This window comes from Danio rerio, chromosome 6 (assembly GCF_049306965.1).
Source record: "Danio rerio strain Tuebingen ecotype United States chromosome 6, GRCz12tu, whole genome shotgun sequence".
In the NCBI taxonomy this organism is placed as follows: Eukaryota; Metazoa; Chordata; class Actinopteri; order Cypriniformes; family Danionidae; genus Danio; species Danio rerio.
Genome location: NC_133181.1, coordinates 8,646,000 through 8,670,089, shown reverse-complemented (window position 1 = coordinate 8,670,089; position 24,090 = coordinate 8,646,000). Strand labels below are relative to the sequence as shown.

The 24,090-nt window shown below is 37.4% G+C and overlaps 2 protein-coding genes, 1 long non-coding RNA gene and 4 other non-coding genes across 10 annotated transcripts in view; 5 read left to right on the top strand and 2 right to left on the bottom strand.

Annotated features, from left to right (window-relative positions):
- LOC141386178 (uncharacterized) overlaps positions 1-15,025 on the bottom strand; it is a 30,985-nt gene extending 15,960 nt beyond the window's left edge. Inside the window, exon 1 of the long non-coding RNA XR_012407630.1 lies at positions 14,858-15,025. This is a non-coding gene — a long non-coding RNA (uncharacterized lncRNA). The remainder of the gene's footprint in view (positions 1-14,857) is intronic.
- On the top strand, positions 398-14,204 carry slc25a38b (solute carrier family 25 member 38b). 2 transcript variants are annotated; one of them, XM_073953319.1, is made up of 10 exons: positions 398-587; positions 933-1,016; positions 1,154-1,248; positions 2,236-2,313; positions 4,912-5,036; positions 7,056-7,140; positions 8,625-8,804; positions 8,901-9,069; positions 9,148-9,314; positions 11,483-14,204. In XM_073953319.1, exons 4-10 carry the CDS (start codon positions 2,263-2,265, stop codon positions 11,603-11,605), a joined length of 900 nt encoding a protein of 299 aa, XP_073809420.1. In that variant the 5' UTR covers positions 398-587; positions 933-1,016; positions 1,154-1,248; positions 2,236-2,262; the 3' UTR covers positions 11,606-14,204.
- Positions 15,026-15,156: 131 nt separating the features above from the next.
- On the top strand, positions 15,157-22,099 carry rpsa (ribosomal protein SA). Of its 3 annotated transcripts, none has more exons than XR_012407271.1 (8): positions 15,157-15,202; positions 17,355-17,526; positions 18,079-18,197; positions 19,351-19,596; positions 20,037-20,625; positions 20,758-21,427; positions 21,798-21,833; positions 21,950-22,099. XR_012407271.1 is itself a non-coding variant. In NM_201052.1 (8 exon segments), coding segments are annotated over 7 exon segments (927 nt in total). In that variant the 5' UTR covers positions 15,157-15,202; positions 17,355-17,393; the 3' UTR covers positions 22,045-22,099.
- LOC137496039 (small nucleolar RNA SNORA62/SNORA6 family) lies at positions 17,138-17,279 on the top strand. The gene has a single exon (XR_011016120.2). It is a non-coding gene; the product is annotated as a small nucleolar RNA SNORA62/SNORA6 family (small nucleolar RNA).
- On the top strand, positions 17,626-17,767 carry LOC137496037 (small nucleolar RNA SNORA62/SNORA6 family). The gene has a single exon (XR_011016118.2). It is a non-coding gene; the product is annotated as a small nucleolar RNA SNORA62/SNORA6 family (small nucleolar RNA).
- LOC137496038 (small nucleolar RNA SNORA62/SNORA6 family) lies at positions 18,266-18,404 on the top strand. The gene has a single exon (XR_011016119.1). It is a non-coding gene; the product is annotated as a small nucleolar RNA SNORA62/SNORA6 family (small nucleolar RNA).
- A 1,735-nt stretch (positions 22,100-23,834) lies between the features above and the next one.
- On the bottom strand, positions 23,835-23,907 carry trnar-ccu (transfer RNA arginine (anticodon CCU)). Its single transcript has one exon. It is a non-coding gene; the product is annotated as a tRNA-Arg (tRNA).
- Positions 23,908-24,090: the final 183 nt, after the last annotated feature.

Sequence of the window (24,090 nt, the reverse complement as noted above, 5' to 3'; positions counted from 1 at the left end):
AACTGCTTCATACTAATTTGCTTAATATATATAGTGATCTGTGTATTATATATATATATATATATATATATATATATATATATATATATATATATATATATTCCGCAAGTAACGTTAAAGAAGTCCAGTCTTTAGTTATATGTGCACATTTAGAGTTTATATTTTATGTCACAAATGTATATAGTAAAGATTTATTAAAAATAAGATGTAGTTTAATTTTTCAGGGTTGGAAACACATTTACCTCTGTGTTCCAGTGGGGGGCACCGGGCCGCGCGCATCAAGTGTCTTTCCCCTGAGCACGTGTCACCGGCAACGCTGGAATAATCGAGCTCAAACCGGTTTTTGCCCGTTGGATTGGAGACTACGCAAAAAGTAGACTGCAGTTACGCAAACTACGCAGAACTTTTCTGCGCAAGCGTAACTCCAAACTCGCAGCTCACGGTCTTCTCCGCTGAGCAATGTGATATTGAAACTGTTGTAACGTACATCTGCTTTTTACCGGCATTTTCCCAGCGCCTTTAACACATATTAACTGCTTGAAACGTCAATACGCAGTTTCAGACACTGGAAAACGAAACAATAGTGTGTAAGTTGATGTTTGTTGGTTATGTTGGTGTCACGGTGACTGTTAGCCTTACCGGCTAAAACTGACAGGAATCAGCTGACGCGTGTTGCATCGCCTCATTTTCAAGCTTTCTGTGTGTTTCTTCACAGTTTTGTATTTGAGCACAAATCTATATAAAATCAGTTAGTAGTAGAATATTATAAACGCGGCGTGCTATAGAAATTAGCATTAGCTTTTACTCAGATCAGCTTTAGTGTTTTCTTTTGACGTTTTGAGTGCCGTGCTGAACATTTTTATACAATGTTTAATTAAATCGGCTGTTACTGTATTTAAATGAGTCGCTTTTCTCTTTTGTACACTTGATAGCTGCGTGTGGAGTCACAGAAAGAGCCAGAATCATGATGAAGATCAGTCCTCATTCACTCTTTCTCTTCGGTCCTTAACAAACAGGTAATTCACATTTAACTGAAGTCAGTCTGACAGACTCGCGTTTCCCAGCTTTGATACACGACCAGTTTGTGTGGATAGTTTTGCGAGATATGCAATGATTTAATCAGGGATGTATCAATTTCTCTTTCACGTATCAGACAGCACAACGGCCATAGAGGAGGTTAAAAGGAGGGAGTTGAGCTCTTCCTCTGTGCAAACTTCATCATCATCCTCTGCAATGGAAGTTGCCCTGGTGAGTCTGTGCTCTTTAAGTTTTCTTTAAATGAAGGTTGTTTCAACAGGCTTGTCAGAATAAGTAGTTAAATGTCATGCTAATTCCATTAAAATCTACACAGAGATTGATTATAAAACATTAACATATGCTCGTATGTGCAACACTCTTTTGGGGAAAGAAACATGACTGGCTGTCAATGTTGTTTGGGCTGAGGTAAATGTATATTGCAATATAATTCTTACACACTAATGCTGATATGAGAATAGCACTCGTTTACAATCTACTCATTCAGAATTCACCGAATTGTTTAACTTTTTTATTTACATTGATGCATTTGAAAACAGTGTTGTTAAATTAATCTACATTTACAGATTTAGAAAAATGACTAAAAACACTGCATGTATGCATTAAGAAACCTGTTTTTAATGTATGCATTTTTAGCCCCTAAATGGCAGTGGCGTAGTAAATAAACAAAAAGTCTTGCATATTAAGTTATAAACAAAAGCTCATAATTTTTGTCTCATTTTTTTAGTTTTAATGATAAGTCTGAGACATTGTGTGTACATCGTGATGTCACTTTTCCCTGCACATAACCCATTTTAACGTCATACATCATCTTAAAGTCTTTCTTTGTTGTGTAACCCTGCTCAACCTATACTGAAATATTAAGAAACAAGCATCCAATGAATGACCCACATTTCCTCTGTCACATCCACACAAGCACACGCTCACGCACATATACATATGCCAACGGCGACTGTATGAGTCACGCTGTGCTGAAAGCACTTGATCCGGTGGAGTGAGGAGAGTGAGACCACGGATGTGCGTTTAGGTGTAAAGCAGTGATAAGGAGTGTGGAAAAGCAGCGCTGAGATCGCCAAGCATGGAAGCTTGTGGATTAAGCTGCTGAATCTCCTACTGGGGGTGGTGGGGGGAGAAGAGAGATATCTGGGCATTGTGTTTGAGATGGGAGAAATGGGGGCTTACACTGTCATGTGCTGTTAGCGGCAGCAGAAATAGTGAGAAAGAGAGATGCAAGAGAAAAAGGACCATCAGCCCAAATCTGCCAGCAGCCTGGGAAAGGTAGGGCAGATTAGTCAGTGGCTTACTGTATGTTCCTCTTGTATGTGTGTGTGTGTGTGTTTATGTGATTTGTGTGTCTGCCCATCACTTGTCTAGCTGTTTTCATGCTTCTAAATGAATCTCTGCTCTAAGGAGCCTTTCGGCAGCGTTGGAGCCTTGATGTGCATGTCAGCGAGTGTGTGATGGTGCTGACAGTGTCAGTGTGTGATTCTCTATTATGGTCAATCCGTGTTGAAGTACTTGTTTAAGTGGTCATTCACACTTAATTTGTTGTTATTCATTTGCATATATCCGCATATGCAAATGGCAGTGTGTTGTAAGGTTTGGTGTTCATACAGAGCACCAAATGCTGGATTGGATATTCAGTGTGGGACAATATGGAATATCCTTTTTTCTGGGTTGTCAGTGTTGGTCGCTGTGGTATTTATTTACAGTGTTTCTGAAGTTGATGGTGACCATTGTGTTGGAAATTGAAAGCAGTTGTGTGGCCGAGCCTGTTAAAGGGGGCATTATGTGAAAAACAGGATTTTTCTTTGCCGTTTTGAAATAAAACTTTTCAAGTGCTCTATTTAGTCAAACCAGAGCATTGCTGAAAACATCATCCATCCATGAAAGTGGACATAGCTAATGTGTGTCTGTTTCAGCCCTATAAGTTTTGGTTTATTTTTAATCTTCATTCATTTTAGAATGGTTATATTTGTTTTTTATGACTAGATTGCTTAATTTTATGTTTTGCATATTATTCTAATTATAGAGCTACATTCACTTGAATATGGACTTAGTCCAACTGTAAAATGCTAAATGAATGTTTGCATTTATTTTGTAAATTAAATTATACACCGTTAGTCTATAAAGACGAGTTACTGGTTTGGATCAAACTGAAACATTGTTCTGCACACTCTAAAGAAATGCTGGGTTGTCATAACCCTACTTTGGAAAAAATACAAACAAACCAACCACTGGGTTAAAATGGGTCGTTTAAATTTAAAGGGGTGGTCCACAGTGTATTTTTAAGGCTTGGTTGTGTTTATAAGATGCAAAACGTTGTGTGCTCATGCTTCATTTGTAAAAAATCCCGTTATTTTTATATATCTTACTTTGATTTCATATATATATATATATATATATATATATATATATATATATATATATATATATATATATATATATATATAAGCTACTCTGCTAACATGTATATGAATTTGTAGATAAATTGTTAGTGATGCCAAACAGTATTTCCTGTTGTTCACATCCTCACTACAACCTACCTTTAATGCTAGAAAATTTGCATGTATTAATCAATTTTAACAAATAAAGATACTTACAGGTTGTGGCTCACAATCTACAACTTCATCGGTTGGAGGAACTTTTAGCCGAATCCAGCACTGAACTGGAAGAGGTCCTTTGTCAAATGCTAGCTATATATTTTTTTATAATTCTCTGTAACATAATTATAATTAAACTGTAAGCACTTTTCTCTTTGGAAGCCCAAATACAGAAACAGAATGAGCTCTGTGGAAATAGCATCGTTTGGATGCCATTTTAGCTTTCTCTGCTACAATACAGCACCTCTGGCCACGCCTCTTTGTTGTGCAGAGTGTATGTGCATGGTGAATGTGCTTAACCTGAAGCGATTGCAATCTTACTTGCCCAGATGTTTTTTTTGTATTTTTTTTTTTTTTGTAGTCCCCAAACTTCTTTCGCTGTAGGCTTAGCTAAGCTAACTGTAAAAGTTAACGTCTCCCTTTGCATTGAACTTTGAGAACTAAAGTTTAAATATGATTTGTTAGTGGACAACCCCTTTAATTGAAAAGCAAATGCATTGGGTTTGTCTATATTTGCCCCAACTTTGTATTATAACAACCTACAAGTTGTTCAGTGTATGATTTACAGATTTAGGTTTGAGATTTCTTTCATTAGTTAGCAAAAATGATATTATAAAGTCCAAAGTATACTTCAGCCAACCACATTCTGTGACAATTCATGCACATGCAGATTTCAGTCCATGCAGGCAATACATGTGCAGAAGCGAGGTGAAAGTTCAAACAGAACACAGTCACCTGGTGGCACTGCACATGTGTCAAATGCCCCCATTGAGTACGATATGAAAGCTGCATGGGTACAGTTTTTTCATGAGACAGCAGAACGTGGAAAAGGAAGTATACCTGGGCCAGAAACTGGACTATACAAATGAGCTACACTCAAAATAAGCTTGTAAATAAGGATCAAAATTTGTACAAAATATCCCACCCATATTGTTTAGAAATTAGTCCCTTCGTCTCTATTCTTGCAGTGGCAAAAACAGATGGTTTGGTTCAATGGCTCAGAGAGTGAGTGTGGAAATCTTTAACCTATTTTGGTGCTAGAAATACAAATGGACTTATAACTGGTACATCTGTTTTTAAAATGACCCCTTTAAAGTGCTGTTTGCACTGTAGTCTCATCATCTCCTTATTCTTTTCACAGTAATTTGTCTTCTCCTCTGCTGTCACTCCATATTTTGTATCTATCTATTCATACTGCTTGCTCCTGTTAACCTTTGCCGCCTTCATCAATCCTTGTTTTCTCAGTTTCTGTCTTCTCGGTTTGTCCTCTCAGGCTCATCCTGCCCTGAAGGCCTTCATGTGCGGCTCTCTCAGCGGCACCTGCTCCACTCTGCTCTTCCAGCCGCTGGATCTGGTGAAGACAAGACTACAGACCTTGCAGAATAACATGCACCCAGGGTGAGACGCCACCAACAGACATGCCTGCTGTGGCCCTGTCTAGACAAAAGCCTGCAGATAAACGGTCTTGATCTTTTTCTGGTATTACAGGTCTCAACATTGCGACTGCTTTGGTCTCATATGCACCCAAAATTTTATCTGTGGCCCTCAAAATATACTTGGGAGCATTTGTGCGACTGCATAAAACTGTTGTCGCGCGACCAATTTTCAGTTTTCTTTTAGAAACAATCTTTCTTTTCATGCATGCAAGGCCACGCTGGTCTTTCAGAAAGAAATTCAGGTTGATGCAGAGTTTGCTGGATGACGTCTCTCTGTCAGCGGTATGTGTGCGCGCGAGTGACGTAGCTGTCTGCTTAAAGAGGCTGTGCAGAAATTCACATTTAAATGTTTTGACAGACAGTTTGAGATACATGTCGAGTTATTTGTCAGTCCGACAATATTTAATTGGATGAACATTTTTTTTGTTTTAGTTTAATACATATAAATACATTTAGATCATTTACTCTATAATCAGTACTATTGGAATGTGAACACTTTCAACCAGCACAACAAAAATGTTTCTGAAGACAATCACCTACTGCACCTTTTAAGTTCCTAAATTTGGGCTCTACAGCTAAATTTGTTATCAAAAAAGCAGGTATTACAACTTTTAGCTTTCTTCAAATCTGTTTTTACAACACAATGAAAACAAGCTCCAGTCATGCAGTCCACCAATTGTTTATTTTGCTGAATATCATGCTTGATGCTGCCATCGTTTTTTTTAGTGATGGAAGAAATGTAACTAGGAAAATGGTCCAGGGGGAAATTAAGTTCTCAGTGCGCCGACTTGACGGCTAATTTTAGTAAGTTCTTTAGTTCTTATATCTATCAGGTGTGAATAGGCATGGGACGATAACCGTTTTGAAGGTATACCACGGTTTGAAAAAGTCAAGGTTTTAAATGCTAACATTTTTTGCTATACTGTTCCTACAGTATATGTAAGTTTAACAGTATCTCCAGCAGAAAAGATATCCAAGATGCCATTTTAGATTGTGAAGAGATCTGTGTGTTTGAAATTAATGAAGACAGTATAAGTCAATGATTCATGTGAATTATTTAGTCTGACATGTTTACTGTTCCAAAATATTTTAAATGTTTCTCAAAATAAAATATATTGTGTTCGAAGGGAAAAAAAAGTTTTAGATTTTTACCCAGACATTTAAAAGTAATATATTTTAGAGCAGCAATCACAGTAATGTAAAAAAGTGATAATTTTATCCAAGGTTATCATACCTTCAAAATCTTATTCCGGCCCATGGCCAGGGCCTAGATGCGAAAGCTTCTAATTACTAGTGTTTTTTGTGTAGGCGTTCTGAAAGTTGGCCATTTTAAGTAAAAGTAACTGGGATGCTTGGTTGGGATAACAAAACCTATAAATAAATAAAAAATATTGTAGCAACAACTAAGAAGCAGCATAGTAATGCATTAAAACTACCAGCACATCTTCAGCCATTTAGCAGAATCACAACAATCCAGAGTGACACAATAAAAGCTATTCAGCAAATCAGAACGCAAGCATTATTACAATGAGTTTTACATATAAACACGCAACTGAAATTTACAATATATAGAAAATCTTGTTCTTATAAATTCTAAAGGTAATATGATCTGAAAAATCCACCTTTTTTCACTGGTTTTACACTGTGTTTTGCTTGCCTTCTGGTTGTTGTGGTGACTGTGAGGGTTTATTCCTCTTTTCTTTTTTGGCAAAACACTTGTGAGTGTCATTGTATGTGTCTGTGTTTATATAACCGTGCCCTCTCTGTATGCTGTGTGGGAGTGTCGTCCTCTATTATTAAATTGTCTGCCTCTCTCAGCCTTGCAGAGAATAACGTTATACCCCCATGTCAAATCGTGTGTGTGTGCTCATATGCTCAGCTTGCCATCGAAATGCAAAGGTTTTTGGCTCCATGCGTGTCGTTCTTTGCCTCTCTGCCCGTGTTTGCCATGACCGTTTCTATTTCTGTCTTTGTCTCCCAGTGCTCCGAAAGTGGGGATGATTACAGTCCTTTTCAACGTGATCCGCACAGAAAAGCTGCTTGGTCTGTGGAAGGGGGTTTCACCAGTGAGTCTCTGTGTTTGATATCACGACAGTACTAGTGATCTGATCTCAGATATGGAGTCTACATTTAATTTGAACCTTTGTTTAGTAGATGACATGTAATGTGGTAATAATGCTTTACTGTATGTTTTCCTCTTTTTTTATTAGAAAACAAACCCACTATTATTTTGTTACACATTAACCCCCATTTTGCCTTTTAGAGGGGTCTATGGCTTCGTTTACACTAATACATTTTAGTTTTATAAAGGCATAACTTTTGCTTTGGTTACACCTTATGCCGCACCTCCCTGGAGTTTTCGAGACCCGAAAATAGTGTTTTAAAAATGCAAAAGAGGCCATTATCGTTTTAAAACCAGGGTTTTTGCAGAATCTAAATGTCTTAAATTTACTGAAATATTGTGTTGTAGGTCTTAAATGTTTATGTCTTAATTTTACTTTGTTTGTGCATTGCTACTCAGTCTGGCCAAAACCCATACAATCACCAATAAAACTTTAAACTTATTATTTAAAACGTAATTTTTAACTCTATTTACCATAATGTTTTAATTATTTTCCTTCCAATAACATTTGTTTAAAAGTTCTCTATGTATTTACTGCACCGATCTTGACAGCTTGTTGTCATTTCAAAAGCATCACATTTATTTACTTAAAATAGTTCACACCATATGACGTTTTGAGCATTCCATATGATGCAATGAAGACAACAACTTCCATGATTCCATACTCAGTGACAGCGTCTTTGTTTGTTGTAATTAAGCACCCTCTAGTGGTGAGAATTATATGTTCATTTTCCTTTGGCTTAGTCCATTATTTATCAGGGGCTGCCACAGCTGAATGGATTGCCAAGTATTCCAGCATATGTTTTATGCAGCGGATGCTCTTCCAGCTGCAACCCAGTACTGGAAAACAGTCATACACTATGGCCAATTTAGTTTATTCAATTCACCTATAGTGCACATCTTTAGATTCTGGGGGAAACCGGAGCACCCGGAGGAAACCCATGCCAACACAGGGAGAACATTCAAACTTCACACAGAAATGCCAACTGACCCAGCCGGGACTCAAACCAGCGACCTTTTTGCTGTGAGGCAACAGAGCTAACCACTGAGCCACCGTGCTGTTCAGAATTATATATTGTGTTTTGCTATTCTCCTCTTACCTTTTATGGCAGTTTTTGCACACAAAACTTCTGCTTGCTGAATATATTTTTCTTTCTTTTTTTGCCCATTCTCTGTAAACCCTAGAGATATTTGTGCATAATAACTCTACTAAACCGCCTGTTTAGCACCAACAACAGTGCCACATTCAAAGGCGCTAAAATGACCAATCCTCTCCATTTGATGCTTTGTTTTAACTGCAACAGCATGTCTTGATCTCTCCATGCCTAAATGCATTAAGTTGGTGCTGTGATTGGCTGATTTAGATGTGATTGGTTTAGACTTCGTATTGAAATTGGTTAATATTCTCCCTGTTTTTCTGTCCTGCAGTCATTCATGCGCTGTATCCCTGGTGTAGGAATCTACTTCAGCACATTTTACTCACTGAAGCAGCATTATTTCCAGGAAGGGTCCCCAAGCGCTGGGGAGGCGGTTTTGCTCGGAGCAGGGGCTCGTTGTGTGGCAGGTGTAGCCATGCTACCTTTCACAGTCATTAAGACTCGTTTTGAGGTGAGGAATCTTACAGACAAGCTGCATTTACATTTAAAAGTGCATGTTTACCACTTGTATCTTTGTGTTTATTTCCTCTTGCTTGTTTTATTTCAGAGCGGGAGGTACAATTACATAAGTGTAGCTGGAGCTCTCAAAAGTGTGTGCCAGAATGAGGGTCCCAAGGCTCTTTACTCCGGGCTCACAGCGACTCTGCTCAGAGACGCCCCATTCTCTGGCATCTACGTCATGTTTTATAGCCAGGCCAAGAAGGCTTTACCACAGGGTGAGCTTCTGATGGGTTATCAATGTGATGTAATCTGTTGATGTTTCATTAATTAATAATGCATTATCTCTTTCTCAGAAATCAGCTCGTCATCCATTGCCCCACTGGTTAATTTTGGCTGCGGTGTGGTGGCTGGGATTTTGGCTTCTCTTGCCACTCAGCCAGCAGATGTGATCAAAACCCATATGCAAGTGAGCCCGGCGCTGTATCCCAAGACCAGCGACGCCATGCGCCATGTTTATGTTGTAAGCATCATGGAGGGAAATGTTTTTATCTTTATACATTTTGATTTTTTTTAAATCTACACAAAAAAAAGAAACAGTGCGTTTATGCCAAATTTGACTTGTCTTACGAACATAAAATATTTTTTTTTTCAAATATTTATCACATTTTGTTTTTACACACAAAATGAAATGCGATTAAAACTAAACAAAGACAGCGTAAAATACAAATGAATCAAAACTAACCATATGATTTTGTTTGCTCACATTGCTAGTTTTGTGGTGAACAATTCATCTGTGCATGTCTTTAAGAAAAATAAAATTGTTTGCCTTTCTAATCTTTAATTGAAATCTGAAAATGTACTTACTGTTTTTCTTTGTTAAATTGTCAGATTACAAATATCTTAGTAACTGGGCGTGGCTAACAGACCTAACCATGCCCCTTCAACTGTCTGTTTTATCAACAAACAGAAATGGTGAGGAGGAGGTGTTTATTGGTTTGTAATAACTCTCCCCAAACCATTTTCCCAATCTTCCCTAATGTAATGCCTGCTTTTCTACATCCAATCAGCTCGCAGTAGAAAAACAAGCCACGCCCACTGTTTTCTCATTTGATATTCTGTTTCTTTAGAAACTGCTTCACAATATGAAGAAGAAGAAAAAATCAGTCGCAGCTTTCGGTTCATGCAGACTTTAAATTTTGTTCTCTGTGTGGGTAGGTTACACACCCTCACTGCTGATTGGTCGTCCAAACTTCACACATGGAGCAACCAAAACAACTGCTGTACAATGTCTTCCACCATTTTAGCTGAATTTGTCACATGGCTAAAAATGTGTCGTTCTTGAAAGTCTTGGTTTTTGCAGTTTAAAATTGGGAGAGTATTTTCAAAAATATAGTTTTTTTTTGTTGCCTTAAATGACATCTTAGTGGGGATGGAAGCTCAAAATGAAGAGAAAAATAAGACTTTTTAAATGTGCTTTATGTAAGTTTTTGATTCTTCTAAAGCATTAAAATACCATCATATGTTTGCAGATATTTATGAAACCTGCTAAGTGAACTTTCTAGTTTATCTGAAAACCAATGCTGAAGTCAGATAATCTGCTTTGAAAAATGTCTGTTATGTGCCGGAACGCTGTCTTTGTTTTGGTTTTTTTAACCCTCCCACTGCCACTTTAGCCAATCATATTTCAGCACCCTAGGTTGCCTTGGTGGAAAACCTCATATTTCATTCATTCATTCAGTCAGGAAGGCTCTCAAAGCATGCATCCGTGACCGAAATGCGACCTCCGGTGGACAATAGCAGACCCCGAAATGAGACGCAGATTCAGAGTTCTACATGAGGTTATTAATTAGCAAATAATATAAATATTACGATCATAAACATTTGGTGAGCAGATTACATTGTAATCGCATGTCCTAACAACACGCTACGTGAGGAGATTTGCAGTGATAAGCAATTTGCCTGTTTGCACCAAACGAAACACGACAAATTTAAATACAGCCATTCAGAAGCACTGAATATGCACTTACTCACTAAATGGTAAGGTTTATAATCTAATTAATACAAATTAAACCTCTAACATTATTAAATGTACATGCTGATTCACTAATATGTGTTGATTTTGAGTCTAAAGTTTAATTTCAAACTGTTTATTTTATTTTCAAGATCAGAGGTGAACTATCTGCTGTTACTTTCAGTAGTTTGGCAATAAATGGCATGTAAAATGGCATTCAAACTCACATTATTAGCATTTAACACTGAATAAAGCAGATGAGGTGTACCTGAGGTGATCAGCTTATCCTGTTGTTCACCTGTGATAAATAGAAACCGTTTCTACAGTAGAAATTTCAGATGTTGTTAGAACAAAAACTCCTTTTAATACATTCCTTCTACTGCGTGCCGTTGCTTTTGTACTGAACACGATTTAAATCAGCCTTAAATCAGTCAATCCTCAATCTGGCAAACTGCGCTTGCGGGTGTTTTGATCCAGAAATGCAATGACTGGGTATCAAACTTGCATACTGCAGCTTTAAATGAAAACATATTCGTGTGGACATGGCCTTCAAAGAGGTCTTCTTTTTCGCATTACAGTTTTCTTTTTGATTTAGTTGAATATTCCTCTTTCATATGAACGTTGCCAGCATTTCAAAGATCATCATTATAACTCTTTTTCTGTCTGTCTTATTGTAGAAGCATGGCCTGAGTGGGTTCTTCCGCGGGGCAGTTCCTCGTTCTCTGAGGAGAACCCTCATGGCTGCAATGGCCTGGACTGTGTACGAGCAGCTGATGGCACGCATGGGCCTGAAGTCCTAAAGACCTCCGCTGCACTTCATGTGTGCATTCAGACTGTGCTTCAAGGGCATTTCACATGATGGCGATCTGTCGTCTGTGAAGGGTTGATAAAAACACTAGCAGCTAATGTTGGCTGAGCTACAGGTAGTGTGTGTGTGTCTGTGTTTTCAAGTGCAGTGAGTGTTTACCCAGTGACACCTCTGACAGTGACATTCCCCAATTGCCACATTGTGAGTTTGTCTGTGTATTGAGACAGAGGAAAACCAATGAAATGCTAAACCATGTGCCGTTCTTACAAGAAACACTCCTCTCATAAGATAACATGCCCTCCTATGCAGCGTTTTTAAACCTTGTCATCCTTTTTTTATTCGAGGATGAGGTTTAGCGGGCATTACAAAAACATTCTCACAGTACTCCAGCACCCAGACAATCAAACCCAATTACTCCAGGGCTGAAAACCGAACTGACACCAACACACACTGCTGTGAATGATTATGCACGTCTCGATGAGATGATTTGTGCTGTGCTACTGATCTCCAGTGCTGTAGGACTGGACGGATTTTTAAGTGTGTTGCAGTGCACTGGGTTTTACTTTCTTGAGCGCTTCTGGGCACAGACAAAGCCAGGATTTGTACATAATAAGACATTGTAAGATTTTAGACCTGGAGAAACATTTCATATTTATTTAAAAATAAGAGAAGTAGTGCTCTGCTTGGAATGGAAAGGACTTGTGCACATATCATGGAGACGTGACAGTACTACATGAGCTGTTCGTGCGTTTGGATCATATTGATTGACTTTTGTTGCGTTGTGTAGTAATCAGCGTGCTAAGATGCCATCGTATCGTCAGTGTAATGTTACCTCTGCATGACCCATCAGGGTGAATTTGAGGAAATCTGTCAAAAATGTCTACGGATAGTTGTTTATTCTTAAAAATGCAGAACCAGTACAATAGTTAAGGGAAATGAGGCCCATTTGAGATTATTTTCATCGTATTTAGGAACATTTTCTCCTTCAATGTTTCTCGAATCAATAAATTTAGGTGATTATATATAATAATGTGATCATAAATGAATTAAGGAGATAATAATTGTGTAGAACATTGTAATATTGGTTGTTCTACCCCTATTTATTCAGATTTTTTAACCATTTTCGATGTAACTTTTGAGAAAAAACTTAAAAAGCAGTATAATTAGAGTTTAATGGAAATGTTATGGGCTAAATATTACCTAGGCACAGCCGATTCGATCAGCTAATATATATAGACCTTCTGCACCTACTGGTAGGGTCTGAAGGTTGTTCTCATCCAATCACATGGTTAATCAGCTATAGATCACATACGACTGAATTATACACATTAAGAATTATTTATATTATTTATTAAATTTCCCATTATTGTATTTTATTAACGTTTACCTCTACCCCAACCCTAAACCCAACCATCACAGTAATGTAAAAACAGATCTGGATCTGGAGTCTTCTCCATTAGTATAGCTGATTAACCATGTGGATGGATAGTAACAGCTTTCTAAGCCTACTAGTAGGCACAGAAGGCCCCTACTGGCCCATATCTATCAGCTGATAACGGCAATTCAATCAAGTGATAACATTTGAAGGGGATGCTGGATATGCTTTTTATGAAATTCACCCTTTTCTCTTGGTGATAGTTCCTTGCATTTTGGATAGTAACAGCTTTCTCAGACTACCAGTAGGCACAGAAGGCCTCTACTGGCCCATATCTATCAGCTGATAACGCCCAATCAATTGAGTGATAAAATTTGAAGCTGATGCTGGGCATGATTTCATGAAATTCACCCTTTTCTCTTTCTCTTGGTGATAGTTCTTTGCATTTTGGATAGTAACAACTTTCTGAGACTACTAGTAGGCACAGAAGGCCCCTACTGGCCCATATCTATCATCTGATAACGCCCATTCAATCAAGTGATTACATTCGAAGCAGGTGCTGGGCATGATTTCATGAAATTCACCCTTTTCTCTGTCTCTTGGTGATACTTGTGAATATAGTTTGCTTTTTGCCACTTAAATACACTAAGGGTTTATGCTGTGCACAATTTTGATCCCAGTAAAACTTAAATGTTTTTATTTTTCTGCAGATACCATAATCATATTTCATCAAGTGTGTTTGACCATTTAAATTCAATAAGTTGATGTGCTCAGCTCGTTATAATAACAAATTAAATTCCATTAACTGTTTTAAAATGTCTAGAATCGCATTGGCTTGTCCCAGATTATATATGGCAAAATAAATTTAATACCCATATTAAGATTAATAAAGACTTGTGGAGCCAAATGATACACTAGTTTTATGTCAAGTTTTGAATCTACATGTAAATAGTTTGTCAAAGCACTTTAAAAGTCAGTGAAGTCGATTGAATCGGGCCTGTTTGGGTGTGTGTGTGTGTGTTGGTCAAATGTTGCTATATAAGCCATTGTGCTCTTGTGCTGTACTGTGGAGATGTTCTTTGCCTTCACACAATCAGTATTGTCTGTATTTCTTATGGCCATTTATTGTTGGTATTTTTCTGTATGTGAGAATGTTTGCACATGCAAATGTCGTGCCTATGTGAATATGTCAATAAATCTGCCCCGTTTTCTACATTATTGTTGTCATACACTCCCAAGTTTGGTCTGTTTGCGATGAACCAATACTTATTGAAGGCAAGCCTACAACCATAATGCAAAAGAAGCTGTATCTTTGGGAAGGAGACCAGATGCAATTATGTGATTCAAGGCTGCCAGCTGCTTCACATAACCAAGTTAGCATTATACTTTTTCCAGTGGTAAGTAATACAGACTGTGATCAAACATTCCATAGTGATGACTACTTATCATATAAGTTTTAGACAAAATTCAAAATGGCAAAAACAAGTGGCACTAAATAGTGTTTCCTCTGTGTTTTTCTCCGCTCTGCCGGCGCTGCTGATGCCACAAAAGCTGACAGCCTGATGGCTCAATCTGACATGCAGACAGACAGAGTGTGATTCGGGGATATGAGGACACCAGACTGAAGCACTGCAAAGACACAAATCAAAAGCTGCACGGTCTCTGAAGAGCCGAGGAGCCCTTTATTTACATGAACCACAATATGAGCTTTTTGGCTCAGTCCCTTTATTAATCAGGGGTCGCCACAGCGGAATGAACCGCCAACTCATCAAGCATGTTTTACACAGCGTATGCCCTTCCAGCTGTAACCCATCACTGGAAAACACCCATAGACTCATTTACACTCATACACAGACCATTTTAGCTTACCTAATTCATCTGCACTGCGTGTCTTTGGACTGTGGGAAGACTGGAGCACCCAGAGGAAACGAACGGCAACACGGGGAGAACATAGAAATGCCATTTAACCCAACCGAGGCTCGAACTAGCGACCTTCTTGCTGTGAGGGTACATGTTTTGAACACAACTGCCACGTATGAAATTCTCCACCAGCAGATGTCAGTATTTTAATATCGAATTAGAAATGAGAAAAGCAACGAGTAAAAAATCCCCCAACAGTCATTGGTGAACACCCGAGTATATAATGTACGTCATTTCCTCTTCCCGCCCTCTTTTTGCCGTGAGGTGCAGAACTCCATACGGCGTTGTCTCGTGGTGAGCAGAAATTCTATAAATTTGATGATTTCTAGATGTGTACGTCTATCAGACCTTTTATAATAAAGGTTATAATAATCTGTTTTCATCAGATGATATGTTAAATGCGAAGTTTAAGGCAGTTCTCGTGAAATATAACGGCTTAATCCCTGACTTGTGATGTCGCACTAGGAAACGCGTGTTCGGCTGCAGTCAGAGTAGCGCGCGCGGTGGTCAGACCCAAAATTTATGAGCACTATTGTTTTGTTTTACGTTGTCTCTATATTGTATAACGTTAGCGATATTAGTTGGTAATAAGTCATACTCGCATTTATTCAGTTAATTAAAGCGAGAATGCGTAATATTCCAGGTCATGTTGACAATTTTGAAACAAAGTAAATAGTTTAAGTTTCGTTTCTAATAAAGTAATTTCCCTAAAGGTATCAGGCGATTCTTTACAAGCTAAGAAAACTGGCAAATTCTGCTAATTTGTTGCTGTTACAGTATAGTTAGTTTTTATATTCGCACATTTGTTCATTTAATAGTCCCTATATTATTTACCAGGTTTATCTGGATAATATTCGGTCTGAATTAACATGTATGACTGAAAGCAACATTAGCACTGTTTATTTGACTGTAAACGATGTTGTACTTTGACAGTCTTTGGTTGCTAATATTATTTCATACTTCAGAAATCGCAAATAATATTTTTTAAAATTATATTAAGGAGAACGTCTAAACTTTTACCACGATGTTGCTTTGTGTAACGTTAAACCAAAATGGTTAACAACATTAAAAATGTTGTAGCAAAAACAGTTTCTTTGTGAAGCTGATGCACAAGAGTGATGTATATTCTTTTTAGTAGCCTAATATTGATGTTTGTCCATTTTTAAATGTGTAGTTTCGAAGTCTAGTCAATAAAAATGCAGAATGTTACAATTTCACATTACACGTTTTTTTTTTTTAATATATATATTTAATGAATGGGACATTTATTAATCTGATAGTTTGAAAACCAATGTTTTTTTCTTTATCAAAGGGATAGTCATCCTAAAAACTATCACCATTTACTCTTAAACTTTTTTTTTTATTAATATACAACACGCTAACAGTATTCTGAATAATGTTACAAAAAGTCTGCAATTGACATCCATAGAAGAACAAAAAAGGATGTCTGGCTGTTTTTCCCCTCAAAGTTGCTCAGTGTGTGTGTGTGTGTGTGTGTGTGTGTATATATATATATATATATATATATATATATATATATATATATATATATATATATATATATAATATTTTTTTCCTTCTGATTTAAAAAATAAATATATATATATATATATATATATATATATATATATATATAATTTATTTATTTATTTTTTAAATCAGAAGGAAAAAAACAGACAGTTTTGAACCAACGGGAGTGAGAGAACAGTATCTGTGGGGTCTTAAATCTCAAAAAACAAAATTTTTTAGCCTTAAAGCCTTAAATCTACTGAAATGTTGTGTTGTAGGTCTTAAATCTTTTTAAACAGGTTTTTAATTTTCCTTTGTTCATGTATAATGTCTTAAAGTCTTAAATTCAACTTGGTGAAATCTGCAGAAACCCTGGAAAATGATGACAGTTTTCATTTGTGTTGAACTATTCCTTTAAAGTTAAAGGAGACTGGAAAACATAGGAAAGCCTTTTTCCCTCTTTAAACGGCCAGAGCGTTTGCTTCACTGTGGTCGTGTTTTTTATTTATTCATTTTTTTTCTTCGTTCGTTTGACTTCACATTTACACTAACAGCAAACCAATAGCAGTTTTTTTTTATCTTTGGAATTTGTTAAAGCTCAAATGTTTTGTACCCTGTTTATACATTTTAATCTGTGTTTGGATCAGTAAGTGTAGTACAAATAAAAACAAGGCTTCATGTACTTAGTGAATGCAAAATCAATCTTCAGTCTGTAAACATCACGCACACTGTTAAAACCTCACACTAATGTTGGTGTTAAGGTGTCGGAAGTGTGCTAGAGTGATTCAGCCGGGATTTCGCTAACACCAGTAGGGCGGTTACGCCCCTTGACTGGAGTTTGATAGCAACCTGAGCTACATTTATCCCAACTCAACCTACAAACACCCATTTATTTTACTCCCAACTTACACATCTGTGTCTTTTTTTTTTTCTTTAGCTTTTCCACTAAACTCGTTACGCAGGGAAAGTGGTCACGATGTCCGGAGGTCTGGATGTCCTTCAAATGAAGGAGGAGGATGTGCTGAAGTTCCTGGCCGCAGGAACCCATCTGGGAGGAACCAACCTGGACTTCCAGATGGAGCAGTATGTCTACAAGAGAAAGAGTGACGGTGAGAAGTGCAGGAAGACTCGGATGGAATTGCAGAGAAACGCCTTTGTTTTAACTTGACTAAATGAATGGAGCAAGTTAGTAAGCTTCAATCTGCAGACATGCACACGGTTAAAGCCTGGCACTGATGTTGGTGTTTGGGTGTCGGAAGTGTGCTAAATAAACATGGCTAGGTATTCGCTAACACCAGTAGGGCTGAAGCGCCTCATGACTGGAGTTTGATAGCAACCTTTGCTACATTTGATCTAAATTCATATATAACTCATTTTAGTTAGTTAATTTACAAGGTTAAATTAGAACATTCGCTATATAATACACACACTTGGGAACAATTGAAGTGGATCAGAACCTTTCATTAAAGTCCTGAACCTTTTGAATGGCACTAATTCTAGTCCTGGAATCATTTAGAAATTTTTGCCTGCTTTTAGGGAACCATGAGAATGTTACAATGTTGGAAATTTTTAATTAAGATGCCAGGGGGATACTTGAAGAACTTTCTGAAAGAGATCAGAGAGACAGTTTGTGAATTCCTGCTCTAATTGTATTTCTGCAGGCGTGTACATCATCAACCTTAAAAAGACCTGGGAGAAGCTGCTGTTGGCTGCTCGTGCCATTGTTGCCATCGAGAATCCAGCTGATGTTTGCGTTATCTCCTCCAGAAACACTGGCCAGGTAATTCACTCTCAACCAGCTGCAATATTTTTTAAAACAGATTTTTATTTGTTATCTTTTAAAATAGACATGCACACTATTAAAACTCAACACTGTTGTCAGTGTTTGAGTGTCGGAAGTGTGCTATAGTAACTCGGCCGGGATTTCGCTAACACCATGAGGGCTTTGCCCCATGACTGGGGTTTGATAGTAACCTGAGCCACAATGTCTTCGCTTTATGTATTTTAAATCATTATCATGACTGCCTGTTGGGCTGTGCAACTAATCGAAAATCCATTTCGATTTTGGCTTCTAACGATTATGAAAAACCATTAATCGAGATAAACAATTATTGCATCATATACCGCCCCTTTCCAGTTGTACACTTTTGTCGCTCTGCAAAGCTCAGTTCCATGTGAAAATGACCAAAAGCCTGTACTGCAATGTAACTTTTGAAGCCAGGATGTGCAAAATTCATTGATGTACGCTCGAATCATTCATATTTTATTGGCGCGAAAGAGCATGTGTTGTGCGCGCGCTTCGCTAATCCTCAGACAAGCTCAGAGACGAGCAGAGCACAAACATCTAACGCCATCTTAATGAGAGCGCTTTAATGGTCAAGTACATGCACATTTGTGTCAGAGCGTGGTGTTTAGTCATCATTTATATTAACCCTCATTTGTGTAATAAACATGTTGCGAATCAAAAGATGTGAAAGAGAAACCATATCCGAACCGCAATATTTTTAAAGTGACAGCACACACTATCCTGCTGCCGCCTGTTATTATGATTATTAATCAAACAAAAGGAGAAAATCCCTCACTGCACTTGATTGAAGGACTTTTGTAGCTAAAGTTTTTCTTACAGTGAAGATGCTTAAAGCACAGTTTAAACACAACAGATTAAATAACATTTCTAATAACTGATTTATTTTATCTCTGCCATGATGACAGCACATTATATTTTACTAGATATTCTTCAAGACACTAGTATTCAGCTTGAATGAACAGAAGGGCGAATAATTTTGACTTGAATTTAGACTGATAATTGTTTTGAATAATCGTGATTACAATTATGACCAAAGTAATCGTGATTATGATTTTTTCCATAATCGAGCAGCCCTGACTGCCTGTGTCTTCAGTGATGTTAATTGTCACTGCTTTCTCCCTGTTAGAGAGCTGTGCTGAAGTTTGCCTCTGCCACTGGCTCGACCACCTTCGCTGGTCGTTTCACTCCTGGAACCTTCACCAATCAGATTCAGGCTGCTTTCAGAGAGCCTCGTCTCCTGATCGTGACTGATCCTCGCGCTGACCACCAGCCCCTGACTGAAGCCTCTTACGTCAACATCCCAACCATTGCCCTCTGCAACACAGACTCTCCTCTGAGATACGTCGACATTGCCATCCCATGCAACAACAAGGTAAGATTTAGAGACTGAATTCAGATGAAGTTTGATCCGCTTGTAGCTGAAACTGTAGGCATATCTATGTTTTTTTTAAATGCATTATATTTAGTTGTTCATATTTCTTAGCCCTCCTGTATTTTTTGTGAATATTTTGCAAGGACATTTTTTCAGCACATTTCTCAACAATATTTTTAATAACTCATTTATAATAGCTGATTTATTTTATCTTTGCTTTGATGACGGTGCATCATACTTTACTAGATAAATTAAGTACTTAAAGTGCAATTTAAAAGCTTAATTAGGTTAATTAGGCAAGTTATTGTATAACAGTGGTTCTGTAGAGGAAAATAATTTGCAGGAGAGGCTTATAATTTTGACCTTAGCTGAAATCAATTGCATGTCGATTTGGATGAAAGTCTTGAAAACATTTGAAAGTGTAATGCTTTGTGTCATAGGGTCCCCACTCAGTGGGTCTGATGTGGTGGATGTTGGCCAGGGAGGTGCTGAGGATGAGAGGCACCATCTCCAGAGAGCACCCATGGGAGGTCATGCCTGATCTGTACTTCTACAGAGATCCTGAGGAGGTATGATCCCTCACTTAAACTTAGTGCAAACAAACTGATAAACACCATCTAAATCAGAGAAGTATAAAAGTAGGGCCCACAGGGTAACCTTTTTACCCATGGTAACCTTTGATTTGGCCCTTCATCCCACATGAGAAGAGAGTGAGAATGATCGGGAGGGTTGTTGAGATCATAGTTTTTAATTTAACATAACCATTTTTTTCTGAGCTACAAAAAAAAGCAGACAAATATGAAAATGTTTATTTTAAATGCTGTAAACAGATTTTTAAAAAATATAAATACTGTCACTAAGTGGATAGAGGACTATGAAGAAGATATAGGAGTGCAAATCAAGGCAGACAATAGGTGCAGCTTGACTAGTGTATCTCAATTCTGTCATCAATTGGATTTTTTTACTCTTAAGTTCATTATAAATGTAAAAATATATACTGCATTAGTTAATATAAAACAGTGTTTTCTGGTAATTTTTAAATAATAAATAAATTAGGAAATCACCAATGGCAACTTTAATAACGTTTGGCATATAAACCTTCAGCCCACTGCCCTCAATCAAGTCTGGTTTTTGGCCCTTCATATGAAAAAGTTTGGGCAGCCCTGATCTAAATGAAAGAATGCTTAAACCAATTACAAGTGAATCCTATGGTGGGAAATGTACAAGGGGTATTGTAGGCCGTACTAGACTGACTCATGAGCATTTATTGAATAGGACACAGTGCCTGTAAACCCATCTCACTTGTGTCTGTAAATTGTGTCATAAAACTGCATTTTTAGGACCAGTTTTGTCAAAATTTGAGGAATTCCTTTAGCTGCTAAGACCACTTTAGTCATTTTCTAAGCCATTTGCTGATAATTCCATCACGAGCACGAAGCCCAGTGCACAGCATTATTTTGACATGTTTAATGAGTATTGTCAGAAATTTCATTAATTTGTATCTTAAAGGCTTGAAATTAAATGTGAATTATAGAATTTCTAAATGTGCCTTTCTTTTCCTAAGTGGACACCATTCGAGTCAATTCAGTGTGTTAGACAGCTATAATTATATTGTATCTAGACTGTGTGCTCATTGTCACTGGTTTTCTGCTGTACCTCCAGATTGAGAAGGAAGAGCAGGCCGCTGCTGAGAAGGCTGTTGGCAAGGAGGAGTTCCAGGGTGAATGGACCGCCCCTGTGCCCGACTTCAACCAGCCTGAGGTTGCTGACTGGTCTGAAGGTGTCCAGGTTCCATCCGTGCCCATCCAGCAGTTCCCAGCTGGCATTGAGGGTAAGCAGACTTATTTCTCCAGATATGAGGATGGGAAAATGAACTGTTTTGCATGAACTCTAGGGCTGTAAAGATATTCAGACTGAACAGAAAGCCATGGTTTGCCCACCACAGTATGTGTGATGCTACTCTCATAGTTTGTGTATAGTTTTATTGTTAAACTCTAATGAATTTTAAAAGATTTATAATTGATCAAACTGAAATATCTTTTTATGAGTTTTGTATATTAATCGTTCAATGAATGGTTAAATGGTTATGATTGTGAATTATCTATTGAATATTTAGTGCAAGTGTTGCCATGAATGTAGCCGATGCTACTGACATGGCATTACACAGATTACCACTAATGACCAACTTTTCTTACCTTCAGCTCCTGGCAAGCCTGCGCCTGCTGAGGTGTATGCAGGTAAGCAACATTTTCTGACGTTCTGCGATGTAGTAAGAGTGTAGCAACATGAACTGCACAAAAGTCGTGTGAAACTGGCTGTCATTCATGACTGAATGTGTCATTGTCTTCAACAGAGGACTGGAGCGCTCAGCCTGCCACTGAGGATTGGTCAGCTGCTCCCACAGCTCAGGCCGGAGACTGGGGCGGAGCCACCGCAGACTGGTCTTAAGTGAAGCGTTAGCCTGGTGTGATGCTTGGAAATCAATAAATTTGATTTGTCTAAATTTTGCCTCTTTTGCATTAATTGAACATCTTTAGTAGTGGAATCTGTGCTGTAATATTACCTGCAGCAGTGAATAAGTCGCATCAAAAGAGATCTGTAGCTCCTAAAGTTTCTGTCATATTTGCATATAAAAGCATGTTTGTTTTGTTTTTTATAGTACAATGCATAAATACTTCTGCATTTTTCAGGGTTCCTGCGGGGTCTTAAAGTCTGAAACTTCACTAACAATTTTAGGCCTTAAAGTCTTAAATTTACTGAAATATTGTCTTGTAGGCCTTAAATCATTTTAAACGGGTCTAAATTTTTCTCTGTCCAAGTAAAGGTTCCCAATTGAGCTGACATCAATGCAGTCAACAACAATCCATCTCAACCCTTTGAGATATATATTTTATTTTTATATATGTTTAAAAAAAAATTATTGCAAAGAATTTCAATTTACAATAGCTGTTTGACTTTTTTACAGTAATTTCTCTAAATTAAATTAAAGAACTAAAAACAATTGCACTTCCTCATGATAATAACGGAGCAATACTTTAAATGAAACATTACTCAGTTTGGAGCAAAAGCCAACATATGTATATTTGATTGTCATTGTCTCCATTTTAAATAAGCTTTTTACGATGTTAAACTTGTCATTTAAAAAACATTAGTATTGTTTTGAAACGAGTTTTTATTTTATTTTAACATGTCGCTAAGACATAATTGCATTTATATTTATTCACAACCAACCAGGCTATTAAAAATTAGTGGTCCTTGTACAAGTCTAAAATTGAATTCATAATGGTCTTAAAAAGGTTCTAAATTTGACGAATAAACCTGCAGAAACCCTGATTTCTTGACATTTTTCATTTGGTTATTTAGAGCGCTTTATTGGATTATAGAGCACACGGTACAGTTTTGTATTTTAATACATTTTTCTTACAATGATCTCTGGGAAGCATTCTTCATGAACTAGCTGCTGAAAAGATGGCACTAATGCATTGCATTGACTGATAGCAGTGGGTAAGACTGTCTGTAATGCTGCTTTTACATTGAAAACAGATTTTAATCTTAAAGTTTCTGATTTATGTAAAAAAAACCTATTGAGAGACAATATTTCACTCCTGTTACTGTTGACAGTTTTACGTCATACCAATTCACTTAGTTTCTTTTGCGTTTGGCATCATTTTTAAAAAAAGATCTAAATACAAGTAGCTACCATTTCAAACAGTACTTAAGATCAAGTGCATTTGAGCTTTTTGGATTCTGGTAAGATCCTGTATATATAGTCAGTTCATCAAACAAACCGTTCTTTGTCTGAAGTAATTGGTCCAAGGATCTCTTATTCTAGAATATCCTTATTTTTTTTTTTTTTTTTTTAGAAAACCACTGTTCTCTAATTACCAAATCCTAGTTTTCACTACTTGTAAGCAGCAACAGTAATGAGGCTTCATTTTAGTCATCTTCTGGAAATGCTTACTATTCTAGTGCTGCTTAACATTTTGCATATAAATGGTTCCAAAGAGCAGCTTTTATTATAGAAAGAATTGGTTGCTCATCCAGGCTTCATACCATGCAGTCTATGTTAAGGGAAAAAAACCTTTTTAACAGAAAACCACTGATAGAAATCAAGATTATCCTTCAATCTAGAATGTCTGCTTTTGGTTTGTAATTAAACACTGTTATTCTTTTTTTATGACCTTATTGTGAGTGATGAAAGTTTTTCCTTTTGCTCTCGCGATTCAATGAAAACGATCCACCCCAGATGGGACTCGAACCCACAATCCCTGGCTTAGGAGGCCAGTGCCTTATCCATTAGGCCACTGGGGCTGTGATGAGAGTGATAATGTAAAACCTATCTATGTGATCCTTTTGTCTGAAATCTCAGTTATTTCCAGATTTCTGTGATCTTTTTTTCACATTTCGATTTTTTTAAACAAACGCAGATTAAGCGCCGAGCCTGAATCAAATCACAACGTAGTCTGTTGGTCTCCGGGCGTACAGCTTCATAAT

Bases quoted from the DNA above. Each gene is read 5' to 3' on its own strand.
- slc25a38b (XM_073953319.1), top strand. From the start codon at position 2,263: ATGCAAGAGAAAAAGGACCATCAGCCCAAATCTGCCAGCAGCCTGGGA. The intron at 2,314-4,911 runs GTAGGGCAGATT...TTGTCCTCTCAG, and splicing joins CTGCCAGCAGCCTGGGAAAG to GCTCATCCTGCCCTGAAGGC. The intron at 9,315-11,482 runs GTAAGCATCATG...GTCTTATTGTAG, and splicing joins CCATGCGCCATGTTTATGTT to AAGCATGGCCTGAGTGGGTT.